The following is a 19,213-nucleotide window of genomic DNA, read 5'->3' as shown; positions in this document are numbered from 1 at the left end:
AAACATTAGAAAAAAACAGCAGAAATTCGCCCTGAGAATAGAAAAAATGAGAACACCACCCAAACTCTTGTATGAGGTCGTCATAACTTTGATATCAAAACCAGTCCAGGACATAAAAAGAAAAATACATGGTAATCTCAAACACAGATGCAAAAATCCCAAACTAAATATTAGCAAAACAAATGCAACGATTTATATAAAGGATAACACATTACAACTAAGTTGGGTTCATTCCAGAAATGTAAAGTTAGTTTAATATGTGAATAAGGAGAAAAATCAAGAGATACAGGAAAAAATATTTGATAAAATTTAATGTCTGCTAATAATTTTAAAAAACTAGAACTCAGCAAATTAGGAATAAAAGGCAACTTCTTTACTTTGATAAGAAAGCTATTAAAAAAAAAACCTATAGGGCCGGGTGCGGTGGCTCAAGTCTGTGATCCCAGCACTTTGGGAGGCCAAGGTGGGCGGATCACGAGGTCAGGAGATGAGACCATCCTGGCTAACATGGTGAAACCCCATCTCTACTAAAATTACAAAAAATTAGCCAGGCATGGTGGCTGGCACCTGTAGTCCCAGCTACTCAGGAGGCTGAGGCAGGAGAATGGCGTGAACCCGGGAGGCGGAGCTTGCAATGAGCTGAGATTGTGCCACTGCACTCTAGCCTGGGCAACAGAGCAAGACTCCGCCTCAAAAAATAAAAAAAAAAAAAAAAAACCTACAGAAAAAAATATGTAAGAAATAAGGTAGGAAGAACTTGTTCTTCCAGATAGCAAGATAGTCTAAAACTACAGCAATTAATATAGTCTGGTGTACATATAAGTATAAACGAACTGATCGATGTAAAAAAAAATAGATTTTTTTTTTTAAACAATAGCCTAAGTGGGTACTTGAGTGTAATGAAGGAGAGAACACAAGAGTACTGGGAAAGTGCTGAAGCAACTGGACATCCATGCAGGAAGAAAAGGTGGACTGCAGAGGGAACATGAAAGGCAAAGCAGTAACAGCTTCTAGAACATAGGAAAATATCTTCATGCTTTAAGAGTCAGAAAAGTTTTCTTAAACAGGACACCAAAAGGACCAACCATAAAGGAGAAGGCCTGATAAGCTGGACTAAATTAAAACTAAGAACTTGTGTTTTTCAAAAGATAAGAGAGGAAAAAGGCAAGCCACAAATTAGGAGAAAATATCTGCAACACACATAACCAAAAGAAGAGAACATATCCAGAGTATATAAAGAACCTACACATCCTCGAATGGAAGGTGCTTAATAAAAAACAAAAACTCATACAAATGTATAAGAAAAAGGCAATTCAAAAGGGAAAGAACAAATAAAAAATGGGTAAGAGACCCGAACAGACAGATAATACACAAAAGAAAATGGTTAGTAAGCCAAAACCACTTGATAAGGTGCTGAATCTCATCAATAATCAAAACCACAATGGAATACAACTACACACTCATCAGAAAAGCCAAAATTAAAAACACTATTAATAGCTAAGGATGTGGAGCAAGTGGAATGCTTATGCACTGCTAGTGGAAATGCAAAGTGTTCCAAGTACAATCACTTTGGACAACTGTTTGACAATTTCCAGTACAGTTAAATATACACCCATTCTGTAACCCAGGAACACATGCGCACGCACACACACAAACACACACACACAAATATATGACCTATATTCCATTTGGGTATATACCCAAGGGAAATGACGGTAGAAATATGTCTACCAAAAGGCAGTTATAAAATACACACAGCACTTTATTCACAAAGCCCAAACTGGGACAGTATGTGTGTAGTATATTCACACAGTGGCATATTACATAGCAATAAAAAAGTCCAAAATACTCATACATGTACCAACATGGATCTCAAAAATATACTAAGTGGAAGAATTTAGACACAAAAGGACACATAGTGTTTAATTCTATTTATACTAAATTCAAAAACAGGCAAAACTATGCCTTAGTTTTAAAACCATCTCCATAGTGTTGGACGCTAGAATAGTAGTTATCTTTGCAAAAGGAGGACAGGGTAATGACAGATAGGGCACAAGTGTGGTTTCTAGAAATCTTCTATTTCTTGACTAAGGGTGATAGCTAGCTACACAGATATTTGTTTTGTGAAAATTGACAGAGCTGTACCTTTATTTTTTGTTTCATTTTCTTTACTTGTACAACATTTTATAATGAAAAGTTTAAATACAAACAGCTCTGTAAGAATTTTTATACCTAGCTACACACTAGACCAATTATAGCATATACCCTATTAGTTTACATCACAATTTGAAACTAAATTCAACTCTTGAGCTTACTCCAGGATAAGTCTCAGCAGCCAAACCATATACAGTCCAAAAGGAGCCAGTACTGTTAGATACAACATTAGCTATATCCATTTGAGAAGACCTTGGTAACATCTGATCTCAGGACTAAGGGGTGGTGGTGTTTAGAATAAAAGATTAGCATGAGATTCCACTTTTTTTTTCTATCTTTCTTGCCTCATGGGAGGGACAGAAAAAACTACTCCCATCACAGGGACAGTTAGGCCTTCCCAGACGCTTGGTCCACATCTAGCCTGAGAAGCTATGGTCCTAGTGTCCTGAGCTCAGTGGAGAACAGATGAGCACACTGAAGCTGCGTGTCCTCAGAGACACCAGCAATAGTAGCAGACACTTAATACCTAGACGTGGATGAGAAGACAGCAGCAAAAGGCAGGAAGATGTTGTGCCTTTCCCGGCTTAACTGCAATCATCTTTTCTGAGAATGCCTCTGCTGCCTATCTTTTTTTATTCAAACTCTATATGTCATATATGTCATTCTGTATGCTATATACTACACCAAAAATACACTGAGGACCAAAAGAGACATGGTTTCAGCCCCATGGCTGAAATACACCTGCATGACTATCTGGCAGACATCCTGAAGTCTGGCAGTACACTGGACAATTCTTCACTGTGTTCTACGATCCTCTGTGTTACAGGACATCTGGCATCCCTGGTCTCCACCCATTGAAGGCAGCTGGTGTCACCACCCCACCCAGTCATTGTAACAACTAGAAACACAGTTTTTAATTGACCTGTCAAGAACAACTGATGTTGGATAAAGTAACTCAGTACGCAGTCAATGGCAAGTTAATGTTCTTAAGTCATTTTGTCCTATCTAGACAAATACTATTTTTAACTGTTATGTCAGATAGCTGAAGGCTATCTCAGAGGAATAAGAAAATGAGTCTCTGGCTTAGACTCAAATATCAAAGCATGTAACAGGGCCTTTCCCTTTGTTCTCTATCATAACACTCTATTATTCCTAAATAGCACTTTTCACTATTTACAATTATGCTGTATGTTTGAGTGTTGATCAGGAGTTCAAGACCAGCGTGGCCAACAAAGTGAAACCCCCTTCTACTAAAAATATGAAAAATAGGCAGGCATGGTGACACATGCCTGTAGTCCCAGCTACTCAGGAGGCTGAGGCAGAAGAATTACTTGAACCCGGGAAGCAGAGGTTACAGTGAGCCAAGATCACGCCACTGCACTCCAGCCAAAAGACTTTTAGTGTGCTAGTATCTGTGTGTTTATATATGAATGCACCTACTTTATTATAAATTACTTTTATTTCTTACTTATATTCCATTTACAATATCATATTGATTTTTCTAAATGTATAAGTAAATTCAAGTATCTCTGAATTTTATTTCAGGATAGTAAAGAAGGCATTGTAAGATATTGGTCACAGGTCTCTGTATTAGGTCTCAGAAGGTTGAGAATATTGGTCAGAGTTCTCCATTAGACAGTAAGTTCCTTAAGGACACAGGCTAGGTCTTACATTTATCTATCTTTCCCTTGGTACCTGCTATAGCAGCTTCAACAAATAAAAAAGTATTTGTTGATTTACTGTAAGCACACAGAAAAATCACACCAATCAGCAAAATTCTCTGAGCTCTCATTTTCCGGGACTACAAATACTATTCAATAAACTGTAGGAAGCTCTTCCCTTCACAGTCGAAAAACGTTGTTAGTTTCGCTATGATTTACTGCATCACTACAATGAGATGATCTAACAAACTGAGCTTTCTTTAAGGTAAGTAAATAAGGTGACAAATTACCTAACACAGCATAGAGCTTTTTAAAATTCTAAAATGCTTAAGAATAGGAAGAAGGGATATGTTTAAGTATTTTTGTCACCCTGGTCCCCTTCCAGCATCCTCAGTGAATTACAACATCACGTAACCAATTTTAAAACCCCAAAACCTAGATCATGGTTGACAACTTCCTCACTATCCCATCCAATCAACTAAAAAGCAAGTCTTGCCAGTTTTACTTCCTAATCATGGGAAATTTTTCTAATAGGAAAATTCTGTCTCTACCACTGGCACCCTGGTCCAACCTACCATCATCTTTGCTTGTACTACTATAAGAGCCTCATGACTTGTCTATGAGACCTCCAAATTCATTCTCCTCCAATCAATCCTCATAATCACACTATGAGGTTGCTATCATTATTGTCATTTTGGAGATGAAAAAACTGCAACATAAAGAGACTAAGAAAATTTCAAATTTACGCAGCTAGATAAGGGCAGAGCTAGAAATTAAACCCAGATTTGTTTACTCTAGTGCGCCTTATATTTTTCACCACGTGGTACCCCCCCCGCCTTAATTATATTACCCCAGGACTACTATTCTGAATAATAATCATCCTCCTTATTATGGTTTGGTAAATAGAGTCAGAGAAACAGGAAACTTAATTACATAAGTCCTCATGAATCCTTTAGTATACTCCGGAAATCTCTGATGTCCTCTTATTGCCCTATGCCTCCTTAATCTTACAAGTCTTCTGGTTGAAGGTTAAAGCTGGTTTTCAATTAAGTGAGGGTCTGCTATTATATGCTAATAATAATAATTCCAAGAATATTTCAACATCTGTTTTTGAAAAGTCTTGAAATAAATCAGCAATTTTTCTTTTCATTATGTTGCCTAATTGAGCAAGATACTAAGCTACATATAAATGTTAACAGAATAAATGAAGCTATTATGAACAACAAAAAAGGTTGTCCTCACTACTGCGGCAATACGCAATATGTAATAAGGATAATCAACACAAAACTATAAGGGGGCCAAATGCTGGCTTGCCTACGACTAAGAGATAACAGTAAACAAACAAACAAACTAAAAAGCACAAAGTCCACAAATTGGTGACATAATCATGCAGGTGAACTGACTTAGAAAACTGCAATTGCTGCATTATAAACAGCATAAGCACTGTGAGAGCTGCTAGGAGACCATTTCATTTATCGATCCTTCCTTAGGGTAGTGAAAGAAGGGATAATAGGAAACTTAAGGTGGGCCCCAGTGAGCTCTGCTTTACTTCCAGAGAAATAGCTCGCCCTCTGTCCTCTTTTTACATAGTACAAAAGCACAAAAACATGATGAGTTTTAAAGTACTAAGCCCGGTACATTTATTTCAACAGCTGACAGGTAATTTTTTTTTTTAATGGCAAGACAGATAAAATCTAACAGAGTATCTCCGCTTTGTTGCTCATTTACTAGGGAAAACAACGTAAATCCTAGCCGTAAGTGCTTTTGCAAGCAAGGAGGTTATTTGGAAGAGTAATTCTGAACACTTAGATTTGTTTTAAAATTCTACCTTCACAGAAACTTTCCCTAAATGTTAGAAAACAGGCCTACATGAGATGAGCTTCATACCGTAAGGCTTTTCTTCTGTTACCTTCCCCGTAGAATCTAGTGTATCAGTAGCTTTCCCCAGTTCTCCAATGGCAATATATCTCTAGAGGAAGGGAAACAAGAGAGAAAATGGGCCATAAGCAAAGAAATACTGTTATGCATGTCTTGAAGTTTATACAGAATTTTACTAATACTACCAACCTGATACCAAATAAAGGCTAAAATAACAGACTGCAATGGTTTTGTTTTTAATATGTGGAAAGCAATTGTGTAAACTGAAGAGCATTCACAAACGTTGCACACTAGCCAATATGAGAAAGAAAAACCTGATTTTATTGATAATTATGGCTTAATAATTATGACCGTCACTATTGTAAACAAATTTCTCAAACCACCTTTATACTGAGAAGTTTGTTTAAGGAAAATTTTCAAGTCTATCCATGAGTAGAGAGAATGGTACGATAGCCCTGACCCCATGGCCATGTTAAGTTTCAAGAATCTTCCCACACATATAATTAAAATTAACTTTAAATAAACCAACTTAGTACTTCTTACATGAAATACTAAGACAATTCTTAGTAACTAGGTCATGCATTTAAATAAAAGTTAGATCTGTAGAAAACACAGAGTTAGTGACTTCACTATTACATGTGGGTTTTTTGTTTTGTTTTGTTTTTGTTTTTTTACGATGGAGTTTTTGCTTGTTGCCCAGGCTGGAGTGCAGTGGCCCCTGGGTTCAAGCGATTCTCCAGCCTCACCCTGTGGAGTAGCTGGGATCACAGGCACCCACCACCACACCTGGCTAATTTTTCGTATTTTTAGTAGAGATGGGGTTTCACCATGTTGGTCAGGCTGGTCTTGAACTTCTGACCTCAGGTGATCTGCCCGTCTCGGCCTCCCAAAGCCAAAGTGCTAGGATTACAGGCGTGAGCCACTACGCCCTGCTATGTGTTTTCTTAATAAAGATAAATTACTACTTAAGATCTCAGGAACAAGAATCATTTCTAAGAACCGATCTTTATTCACAAGTGAAGAATTAGATCATTCTTGGTTATGTGAGGACTGTCTTATTTCTCATCTTAGGACACACTTGTAGTACACATTCTTTTCACTACTCTCTTTTGGTCAAATGCAAATTTTATCTGGGGCATCACATGAAGCAGTGAAAAAAGTGCAAGAATCTATTTCCCACTGAAAATAATCTGTATTTATGTGAGCAATTTTATAAAAGAAAGTTCAAAGTACTTTGCAGACATACAAGCTTATTAATGACAAATTTATTAGGCTAGTGAAGGGACCCAACACAAAAATGAGAAAAATATTAAAATTTCAAGACCTCATAAATATGCAGACATTTTATAACAGCTTAAGGGTCTTTGATGAAATCACCTTAATATTATATAGCTCAGATTTTTAAAAACATAAATGTAATACAGAAGGGAATATTTCAACACATTTGAATTAATTTTTTTAAAGTTTCATAGGTATTGACAAAAATTAGTTTTTTTGTAACTAAACACAGTCTCATCACCTGAGACACCCATTCCTGCTTCTGTATTTTGGGACAATCAACCTTGATTAAGCATACCACAGGGAGAAGTACGAGAGAAGTACAACAATGGTAAAAGCACAGGCCCAGGGTCAACTGGCTGGGTTTGAATTCTGACTCTACCACAATTTGTAGGTCAAGTTAGTCTTTCCTGCTGGAGCTTAATTTCCTTATCTTAAAATGTGGAAAATAATAATGCCTCATGAGAAGAAGCAAAGAGTTTAGAGCAACAATATCTAACCCTGGTAAATAACAGATAATAATACCATCACCATTTTTATTTTCTAAGAAAGAAAATATTGAATGATTCACAGTAACACTAGCTAGAGTTGACTCATCTGGTTACAGTGAGCTCCCATAAGGAAAGCAAAGCATCAAAATGTTTCATGATTTTTTTGCCTTTAGAGTCTGTTTAGTTGCAAAAGAAAACCACAGTGCAATCTTGCAGACTGAGCCTTGAAAGTATCTGCACTATCCCGCTCTGTAACAAGATTGAACTAGGAAACTTAACATGTTTCCCAAGTATGCAATGCCCATTCTAGTCTCTGGACTCTTAGTGTTTTGTGCACCTGGGGCACATATGCCACTTCCCTGGCCTTAAACTCCCTTTCTTCTCCAAGGATCAAACCTTATTCAGCTTTCAGAGCCACCCCTTAATCCATCCCAACTTCCAATTACCCACCTCCACAGCATGACTAAGAGTAGGTGCTCGATACAAATTCTGTACATAGAAAGAAGGAAGGCCCATATCAAATCCACAAATTCAATCATGTTTCTTAAGGACTATGAATGTCCAAAGTATTCTCCTAAGTGCTAGGGAAGGACACACAGATACATAAGACAGAGTCCTCTCCCTCTAAGAGGTTACGGTGTAACAGGAAGACTTCAATAAAGACAACTACTGCAGAGGGGACTGGATATAATGGCAACAACAGACATTTCTGGTTTATCTCACTGAGCTCTCATATCACATGGCTTAGCACATGACGACCTATAGAGATATTCACTGTTTTCCAAGTATATTTTATTGATCCTTACTTTCTTGAAGTATGAACTCTTAGCTAGAGTTTCCCACTGCTGTTCTATTGTGTTCTTTACTAGATAGAAACACAGTAGCAGCTTAATAAAAAGTTGCTGACAGAATGATACACATGCTAGAGAAGTGCCTATGTGTGCAATTCTTCACATTTCACCATAGTTTTGAATATCTAGATTTTATCTGCTAAGTCTCAACCCATTCCAGGGTCTGCAATTATAGTGTATGTAGCTACGTGTTGGATTCTTTTTAGGGGAGACAATATCTAAATCAACATTCTTAAATCAAATCAAAATGTTCTCAAACATTTTGGTTTCAGCGCCCCTATACACACTTAAAACTTATTGAGAAACCCTGTCACACATTTTTTTTTAAAATGTATCTGCCTAGATTTATTGTGTTAGAAATTAAAGCTGAAAATGTTTAAAACTTCCATTAGCCATCACAGCAATGATACCATGGCACATCTAGTAACCTCTGAAAAACTCTGTCATGTATTTGTGGGATTGCAAGTTAAAAAGGCAAAACTATGAAAATACTTTCAATTTCAACAGGCACCCTGAAAGAACCTCAGGAGTCCTTAGACCACACCCTGTGAACCGATGATTGAAATCATAGCTGTTTCCTAGCTTTCCCTTGTCCTGGCATCTAGTAATAATTATCCTTCAATTTTATTCAATTATCCACAAACCACTTAGAAAAATTCACCCACACAGTTAAGCCTCCAGCTGAAACAAAGTCTCACGACCAAAAAGATATTGAGATAGAAGAAAAAAGGCATGGAGATGTATACATTCAACCCTAACATTTTATCTTATGGAGTCTAAAATATTTCTTTTCACTGGCTTAAATTCTACATAGAGTCTGTGCTTTAGAGCTGTTAATTCTCCAAGACGTGTATCTGGGAATTGTGAGTTCTACTACTGTATTCATTACAATGTAATTCCACTGCACCAAAGAGAGGTCCTGAAGAACATTCCATTGACCTGTGTACTCTCTGGGACTCATAGTTTCTCACTGGTATTATTCTACTCTCTACTCATCTTCAAGCTCCCTGAACCCCACAGCAGATATGAGCTAGACATCTCTAGCAGCAAATCAGCTTCTGTACTGTTTAGGAGAAAGAAAAATGTTTCTATTACAGAAAGTATACACAATCATTTCCTTGGATCTCAACTGAGGTGTGATTTTGAAAGCTTGTGATTTAAAACTTCACCAACAAAATAGGGATATTACTGAGGATGAGAAAGAACACTTTTTTAAAAACCTGTCAAACCAAAAACATGTGGCTTTGAATGTCTTCAATAAGAAGGAACAGTTCTTTTTTATAGTTCATAAGTATAAGCCCTTTAAAAATTTCAATACAGTATTTCTGAAATATATGAATATTAATAGAATATATAGAAAACGTACAAACTGGACTAGCCTCTGGAGAAGACTGATTAGAAATTCTGAAATCTTCAAGGGTTGGCTAAGTTTCATAGGAGCATTATTCAAGTCACACTATAGAGTTCTCATAACTGGCTAAAAATGTTACTGTGTTCTTGGGGAAAGTTACTATCCTTTGACCACACCAAAAAGGGGAAACTTCATTCACTCCAATGATAACACTTGTTTAATTACTGGGGGCGGATACAAAGTTGCCTTCTGAGGAAATGCTGGCTTTGCCTGCAGGTGCCACTATGGTTTACCTGCACAGAGATATGGAGGTACCTTTATATCTGGACATACTAGTTAGATTCTTTGGGTTTTCATAACCTTTCCATCTGGTTTCTAAAGCATTTATAAAGTAACCAACTTTGATCAACAATATAGAAAACTAATAAAGACAGCACTCCAAAACCTCATCAAAGTCTGTTCCTTCAAAGTACAACATCTGGTATCCAGCTTTTGCTAAATGACTGGCTCAAAGAAAGTGTAATTTAGGGAAGATAGGAGAGGGACTACTGCCCTCCTCTAGGTAAGCTACATTTTATACTTAGATCAACTTAGGCCAAAGGAACACATCAGACTAACCTCTCAGAATAATTTTACCTAAACTGTATTTTACATAGCTCCATGTCTACATCTGTTGTAAAACTATTTTTGAAAATCGCCGTCATTTAATATCCCTTATTGTCAAAAACTTCTTTCTGAGTTTAATGTCCAAGGAAACTCTGTCTCTCCCTTAAAGAACTGGCATGCTTTCTCTTTCTGATGAGTGTACTATTTTTCCTACGTCACCAGTAATCACAAAAAGCAATGGAAAAAAAATGAAGTTAACTGTATTCAAGAGTTCCAACAGAACTCGCCTGAGTAAAATTAATTTCAGGAGTCCACAGAACATGTAGCGAGAGAGCTCCAACAGGCCTGGACCTCAAGAGAGAGATTGGGGGATAGGTAAAATACTTAGAATAGTAATAACAGTATTTAATGAGCAATTTCTGTATACAAGACACTGTACAAAAGCTTACATGCTTTTCTTACACATTATACACATAATACTAAATGATCAGACAGAGGAAAAAAAAGACTTGAGAAATATGATCACTGGCAGAACAAAGCTCACTCCAAGGCAGGAGAGGAAGACAATGAGGAACACAGGGCAGTGGCTCTTTTCTTAACTCTTACCCTGATCTGAATGGGAAGAAATGCAAGAAATGATTTGGGTGGTCTGATGAGTATCTGGTCTTCATAGATGGAAGCAAAATAATATGATGGCCTAAAGATTTTATTTAAAAGGCCAGAATTTCACCTAATAAGTGACAGTAGTTGTATGAAGTGGCACTATGTTGAAGAAGATTCTAAGGATGTTTCTTGATTCAGCAAGAAGAAATGTTAGGCCATGTTCAATTAGCGTATCTCCAATTAGGACTGGCTAGGGAGAGAAGGCTGTACTGTAAATACGGCCATAACAAGAACACTGAATATTTGCCATCCTAGAACTAAGTATTTCTACTCTTGATGTAACTCCATCCTACACATACCAGAAGTCTAATTTTACTAGTTGCACTGTGATGCAAATAAAAATTCATCTGTCAAAACAGGAAGTGAAGAAAAAGTAGACATTAGATCTGGGCCAAGTTAGGGGCTGCAGCCACCTTTTTTTTTTTTTAATGAAATAGAAGGAAAAGTATCAAGAATACATCATACATAGGGTTAGGGTTGGATAAAGTTTGGATGTCTGTCCCCTCCAAATCTCATGTTGAAATGTAATCCCCAGTGTTGGAGGTGGGGGCATGGTGGGAACTGTCTGGGTGATGATACCGGATCCTGCACGAATGTCTTGGTGCCCTCCCTGCAGCAATGAGTTAATGCACGATCTGGCTGTTTAAAAGAGCCTAGCACCTCTGCCTCTCTCTCTCACTCCCTCTCTCACCATGTGACATGGCCACAAGTATAAGCTTCCTGAGGCCCTCGCCAGAAGCAGATACCAGCACCACGTTTCTTGTGCAGACTTCAGAACCATGAGCCAAATAAACCTCTCTTCTTTATAAATTACCCAGCCTCGACTATTCCTTTACAGCAACACAAACAGACTAACACAAAGTTGTTTGATAAAATTTTTCCTTTTCATAAATGTATGTATCTATAGGGTCATTACATAAAATATGTCTCTTACTATGGGTCTTAGTCAAAAAAATTTTGAAAGTCACTAGGTAAGATGATCTCTAAGATTCCGTCCAGTGCTTTTAAAAAAAGAAAAAAAATTTATTAACAGTTTTTAACTACTTTTTATTAAAAAATAGTCTTCATCATCACTAAACTCTTAATGATTTAGTTCTTTTAACATGTACATAAAACTAAAAGGATAAGAAATATAAATAGCTAACAAGACAATGATGCCTATTTTTGAAATACAAAATACCTAAGAACTAGGTTTCTGTAACAAGATGCACCTGTGGTATTCTATTTATGTTACAGTCATCTGAGGATCAGTGATTTCACTGTATGACATTCAGGTTTTGTAGCTGAACAGCAAATTGGCTGTTATAAAATTTATACCTGAGTCAGTGATGTATTTACATTTTCAGTCATAATATTTCTGAAAATATGCCTGAAATTTACAAGTAAAATCTTTCAATAATATATAGTGTGCCTGTGTTTGTAGTTTGGGGAAGGAGGGGTGAACAATGAATATCTCAATGAACACAATATATTTTACCTTGGGAAAAAAAACCCAAACAAATTTCTTAATGTAAACATAACATTTTTATTATTAACATAAAAGTGCCTTGTTTATTGTATAGATTTTAGAAAATGCCAAATAATGTGGGAAAAAAAATCATCCATAATCCCATATTAAAGTAAACATTGTTCATCTTTGGGAGTACAGAAACAAATATTAAACAACTGGCAAAAACCAGTATCAGAAACAGATTCTAAACTCTGTGTGTCAGTATTTAAGCACAATATACATATTTACTGAGAAACTGTCAAACGCCTTCATTCTAACGCAATGTTTACACTCTAATTTTTCAACACCAATATTTTGAAGATTACAAAGCAAGCCACACTTCATTTATCAGAGGTACTAAGATTCCTTCCAATTGAATGGCACACAGATTTTTATGCCAGTTGATAACCAAAATGAGATATCACATGCAGTATGTTCTCCAGGGCTTTTTAAAATCTATCAATCAATCTATGTATCTATGTACCTATCTATCTACCTACCTACCTAGCTTACTTATTATTTATTGAGATGGAGTCGTCTCACTCTGTCACCCACGCTGGCGTGCAGTGGCATGATCTTGGCTCACTGCAACCTCCGCCTCCTGGGTTCAAGTGATTCTCCTGCCTCAGCCTACCAAGTAGCTGGTATTAAAGGTGTGCAGCACCACACCTGGATAATTTTTTTGGTATTTTTAGTAGAGATGGGTTTCACCATGTTGGCCAGGCTGCTCTCAAACTCCTGACCTCAAGTGATCTGCCACCTTGGCCTTTCAAAGTGTTAGGATTACAGGCATGAGACACCACGCTCGGCCAGGGCTTTTATTTTAATACTTAAACCACTACTATGTCAAGTGTTTTCCACAGGCCAGTATCTATAATAAGTTCAGAAAATGAGATTGCGTAGAAACTTATTTAGCAATTTTACATTGCCATAATATTTTAATTATATTTTACAAAAGTCATCAATCAGTCTGCAATGAACTGAAAATTGTTTTAAATAGTCTTTGACTACAGATTCTTTTAAAGAAACAAAAGTCATTTTATCAATAATTTATATTACATTTAGAGCAAGAATTTTAAAACAAAGTTTATTCCAGGAACATAATGAAATTTTTTGCTACCTCTTGGCATACTAATCTTCCTTGCACATGCATTTTCATTGGCCCTTAGTCCCAGCACTTATAACCAGCACCTAATTACTCATATGGATACAGACATTATCTCTTTGACAGCTGGAAGAGACCCCTTCTACCAGCAGTTCACAGCTTTCCAGCCACTCCTGCCTCCAAATAACCCCTTCTCTCTTCTATCAAGTGCCTAGAAAAGTGCTTTTGGATCTATTCAAGGTTACTCTCATAAATGAACATACTTTATCATCTTAAAGAGGCCCTACTCTTTTCTTTAATAAACATTTTATAACCAATGAACAAAGCATATTTTTGCTAAAAGGGCGCAGTTTTACAAAATGGTATTGTTTCTATAAAAATTCTAAGGTTTAAAAAAGTCTGCCACTAGCATTTATGATCTCTAAGTCCCAATCATCTAAGAAATATGATATTTTATAAGTCCAAATATAATTTCTTTTTTTTTTTTTTTTTTTTTTTTTTGAGACGGAGTCTCGCTCTGTGGCCCAGGCTGGAGTGCAGTGGCCGGATCTCAGCTCACTGCAAGCTCCGCCTCCTGGGTTGACGCCATTCTCCTGCCTCAGCCTCCCGAGTAGCTGGGACTACAGGTGCACGCCACCTTGCCCGGCTAGTTTTTTGTATTTTTTTTAGTAGAGACGGGGTTTCACCATGTTAGCCAGGATGGTCTCGATCTCCTGACCTCGTGATCCGCCCGTCTCGGCCTCCCAAAGTGCTGGGATTACAGGCTTGAGCCACCGCGCCCGGCCCCAAATATAATTTTATTAAATGATGAGCACTGTAGCATTGTTTCTTTAAGTCTAATTGGTTTTCAATTAAGAATTTCCAATTTTCGCATTCAAGCCTTAATCTTTAAGTCGGATAATTGGTTTCTCAATTAAGAATTTCCAATTTTGAACAGTCTCGATATTTTACAATCTCTCAAAAAAAAAAAAAAAAAAAAAAGAATTTCCAATTTTCAGTCTCGATATTTTCAATCTCAGATATGTTTGTAGACATAATACTCAGGAATGATACCCATTCATGCAGTTTACTCAGTTTTTCTATTTGATAAAAATCCAATACATGTAAGTCATTAAGAACATTAAAGAAAAACAGAACTATTTCAGTATTCTTACCTTGGACCCTGACAACATACTGGTCAACATTTTTGTTCCACTTCCAATTCCAACAACTACAAATCAAAGAAAGAAATATTATGACACTCTGTTCTGAAAACTAGGTTTTTAAAATAGCTATATATTTTGGTCATAATTTCCCGGCTTAGGTAATGTGAAGTGGGAAAGAGCATATATTTAGCAAAATTTCAGGGCTCCTATTACTCCAAACAGTTGAACTTGTCATGCAAATAAGAAACTCTAAAGAAGGGATGAGAAGACCTTTCTCCCCATTCTCAAAGCATTAAACTCAGTAGAAACCTCAACCCAGCCCATTAGATAATGAAGCCTTGGAACAATCTCAAAGGACACACTGGAATTTTATATGGGCACCAGTAAAAAACACATGGCATAATTAACCATGTTCAAGTGGGTATGATAAAGTCTTTTGACAGAATTCATTATTAAACAAAGCAAAAGCCATTATCATAGCTAATGAACCATTTAAAGATGATTAGCACCCAACAGTATATACAATCAAGGAAAGAGAAACATAACAACTCAGTGTAACACAAAGAAGAATACAAGGTAAAATGAAGGCTGAAGAATGTATTTTAACAGAGACCAAATATAAAGCACAACAATGGCCTACCTTTCTCTTAAATTTCAAACATTATTCATACGACAACACATTTCACTCGGTGAGGGTGAGAGGATTTAGTCACTTCTCTTTTTGTAAGAAGCCACAATTTTGTAAGAATTGAAATATTTGTCATCAACAGATACAACTGTAGCATAAGAACACAACACAACCACCACAATTCAGAATTATAAAAGCAAACAAGGAGTACTGATTGGCAAACTGGAAAAAATATCTTCAATATTTACGGCAAATATCATTCAGTGAGTTTACCATGTATCAGATTCTACTCGAAATGCTCTCCTTTCATTATCCCATTTAATCCTTATAACAACTTTAAAAGGCTAGGCATGGTGGCTCACGCCTGTAATCCTAGCACTTTGGGAGGTTGAGGAGGGCAGATCACCTGAGGTCAGGAGTTCGAGACCAGCCTGACAAACATGGAGAAAGCCCATCTCTACTGAAAATACAAAATTAGCCGGGTATGGTGGCACATGCCTGTAATCCCAAATACTTGGGAGGCTAAGGCAGGAGAATCGCTTGAACCCAGGAGGTGGAGGTTGCGGTGAGCCAAGATCGTACCATTGTACTCCACTGCACTCCAGCCTGGGTGACAAGAGCAAAACTCCATCTAAAAAAAAAAAAAAAAAACTTTAAAAGATGGTATAATTACCCCTGTTGATAGATGAGATAGATGAGGAAACAGGAATAAGAGACTAAGAACTTTGTCCAGCATCTCACAACCAGTACCTGGTAGAGTTAAGATTCAAACCAAATGGTCTAAGAGCTGACCCCCTTCCTTTCCATTCCCTCTGCCACCTTAACTCACCTAGGCTTTCTTTTCACTGCCAACAGCCTACATCACTGCAAACCTGACAGTTCTACATCCTACCCCTTTCTCTTCCAATTCATACCACTTCTTAACCATTTCTGAAACCCTATTTTTCACATTACAAAGCCCCCCAAACAATCCTTAGTAGGGTCCCAGTGCCTACAGTACCAACTCCTTATTAAAGTATTCAAAGTCAATCCTTTGAAGCCCAGCTCAAGCCCCAACTCATTCATAAAGTCTATTCCAACCCCCTCAAAACTTCTATGGCACTCATCTGTATTGATCCAAGTCATATAGTTCAAGGTCTAAGATCAAAACAGTCTGCCCTCAGTAATCCTCTGAAGAGCATAATACTCTTCAAATGACAGAACTTGTAGATACTACTGCTGATGAGGCAAACAGGAAAGATTCAATGCAATTTGATCCCAATCAAATAAATCCCCAAACAATATTTTTTTGAACAACTACTATAAACATAATCCCAAGAGGAATACTTCCAATGGAAAAGCAAAGAAACTTGTGACACATTTCCTAACTTCAAAACAGTTTATAATCTCATCAGGAAAATAAAATACAGAAAAATACAGTGCTCAAGAAATGTTGCCTAATGAGTGAAAAATGCTAAATAACAATATGATAGTATATGATTAAGTGTCAAAATGAACAGAGAGAGAACAGCTGCCATAGCAAGGCAAAGGTGGGAGCATTCTAAATGACTAAAGAGGCCAGAGAACGCTTCATTCAAGCATTTCAGAGTTTGTATTAGGCCTTTGAAGGATGTACAGGGAACACAACAGAGAGAAGAGAAGCATGTTTTAAAAAAGAAAATAATTGCACAAACTCTCAGATACAAGGATGAGAACAGTGGGTTTATCAACTGAACACAGGGTATCTTAGAAGCAGGCTGACACGTTTGACTTTAACATGGTTGAAATCCTGAACTCATGATCGTTTCTGAGCTAGTTTAGTGACCCAGAAGGATAAAATTTAAAAGAAGGCATCTTAGAGTTACCCAGCTTAATCCTCTCATTTTATACCTAAGAATAACCAAGTGCCACTGAAGTAAGGTGATTAGTGAAAGCAGAATTTTATGAAGACTAATATGGTGGTGGCATATAGAAAAATTATCTGGAGTTGGGACCTAGCCAACCAGCAGCTTTTCATTCACAGGTTAGTTTCCTGGACAGAATTTTTACTTAGCATGTTTTGCCTTCAATCACTCAAAATTGTTTTCAGTACTTATTGTGTAGGTGCAGAAATAAATAAGACCTGGCTTCAGCTGTGATTTAACAATCTAATAGAGAGAGAGATATTAACAAAACCAGAAGAACAAAATGAAATTTTACATTAGTAGTATAGAAGAGCAAGCAGGCAGGCTTCAAAGGTAGGAAATGGCATTTCAGCTGAACCTGGAAAGGCCAGTAGGACTTCTACAACCAAAGGTGCTGAGAGAGATGAGCAGCTTATAAAAGAAAAACATGAGCAAAGGCACCACATCTGAAAAGGTGTGGAGAATTTAGAGAGTGGATGAATGACAGGGTTTTCCATGCACTGTTGCACAATCACTACTCTCCTACTCTATCTCCCAAGTGTTCTGTGCTCACTCAAATGTCTTCTCTGTTAAAAAACAAAACCAAAAACAACTATCTCCAAACTTATCCAATGTCCTAGTATCCTATTCTCAAACCAAAAAGATAGAATTTGTTTATGATGAGAGTCTCTCTAGGACAGGCATGGACTCCATACATGTATTTCCAGCTTTCTATAGGATCATCTTACAAGGCTCGTATCTTTCCAATTGTAGGAATCTATTTTAAGAATCTGAAACACCTGGCTGATACAGATGTGTCGGTAAAAAATAAAAACTAAAAACAAAACAAACAAAAAGTTCTATCTAGAAAGACATCCCTCACAAAATCAGTTCTGATAAAACTCTGGTAATAACCTCAGGGACCTCAAATAGGGAAATGATTAACAAATTGTATTTTAGCCATATGATGGAACATTTTATAGCCATTAAAAATAAAGTTTACAAAGAGCTTATCAACATGAACAATGTCTATGTTACAATGTTAAGTTTAAAAAATGGATATATAAGTACACACAGTGAAGTAGAGCTCAACTTTAAAAATCACATAGACAAAAAGCTACAAGGAAATATGGCAAAAATGTTAACTGACTATTGATGAAAGGTGGAAAATGGATAATTTTTTATTTTCAACTTTCCTGTATTTTCGAAATTTTCCCACTGTATAACCTCTAAAATTTAAAAACATCATTTTTGAAATGGTATATAGAAATTTTATTTACATTTTAAGTGATTTATGATAAACAGGTGTATTCCTTTCCTATTGCTACTGTAACAAATTACCAATCTGGCTTAAAACAATACAAACTTTTTATCATACAGTTGCGGAGGTCAGAAGCCTGAAATGGGTTTAACTAGGCTTAAAATCAAAGGGTTGGCTTGGCTGTGTTCTTCTCTGGAGGTGCTAGGGGAGAATCCTTCACTAGAGCCCCCCTAGAGGACCCATTTTTTTGCTTGCCTGCCTCCTCCAGCTTTTAGAGGCTGCCCCCATTCTTTGGCTTGTGATCCCCTTCACTCTTCAAAGCCAGCAACCCACATTACTCCAACCTCTGCCTCCACTGCCACATGTCCTCTGACTCTCTCTTCTGCCTCCTCTTCCACTTTTAAAGAATATTATGATTACATTGGGTCTACTTGGAAATTTCAGGATAATCTATCTTAAAGTCAGCTGATTAGCAACATCAATTCCATCTACAACCCTAATGCTCCTTGTGATGTAACCTAATATATTCACAGGTTATGAAAATTAGGACACGGACACCTTTAGAGGGCCATATTTTGCCTACCATTTTTTTTTTGAGACGGAGTCTCACTCTGTTGCCCAGACTGGAGTACAGTGGCGCCATCTCGCTCACTGCAAGCTCCGCCTCCCAGGTTCACGCCATTCTCCTGCCTCAGCCTCCCGAGTAGCTGAGACTACCGGTGCCCGCCACTGTGCCCGGCTAAGTTTTTGTATTTTTAGTAGAGACGGGGTTTCACCGTGTTAACCAGGA

General features: G+C 37.1%; 1 protein-coding gene across 1 annotated transcript in view; it reads right to left on the bottom strand.

Annotated features, from left to right (window-relative positions):
* Positions 1-19,213, bottom strand: part of TRUB1 (TruB pseudouridine synthase family member 1) — a 37,492-nt gene that overhangs the window by 9,921 nt on the left and 8,358 nt on the right. The window contains exons 3-4 of the mRNA XM_050804265.1: positions 14,682-14,737; positions 5,703-5,784 (exon numbers count right to left, since the gene is read on the bottom strand). Coding sequence (XP_050660222.1) covers positions 5,703-5,784; positions 14,682-14,737 — 138 coding nt within the window. The remainder of the gene's footprint in view (positions 1-5,702; positions 5,785-14,681; positions 14,738-19,213) is intronic.

This window comes from Macaca thibetana, chromosome 9 (genome assembly GCF_024542745.1).
Source record: "Macaca thibetana thibetana isolate TM-01 chromosome 9, ASM2454274v1, whole genome shotgun sequence".
In the NCBI taxonomy this organism is placed as follows: domain Eukaryota; kingdom Metazoa; phylum Chordata; class Mammalia; order Primates; family Cercopithecidae; genus Macaca; species Macaca thibetana.
Note: the sequence above shows the minus strand (reverse complement) of the source record. Positions and strands in the feature narration are given on the sequence as shown.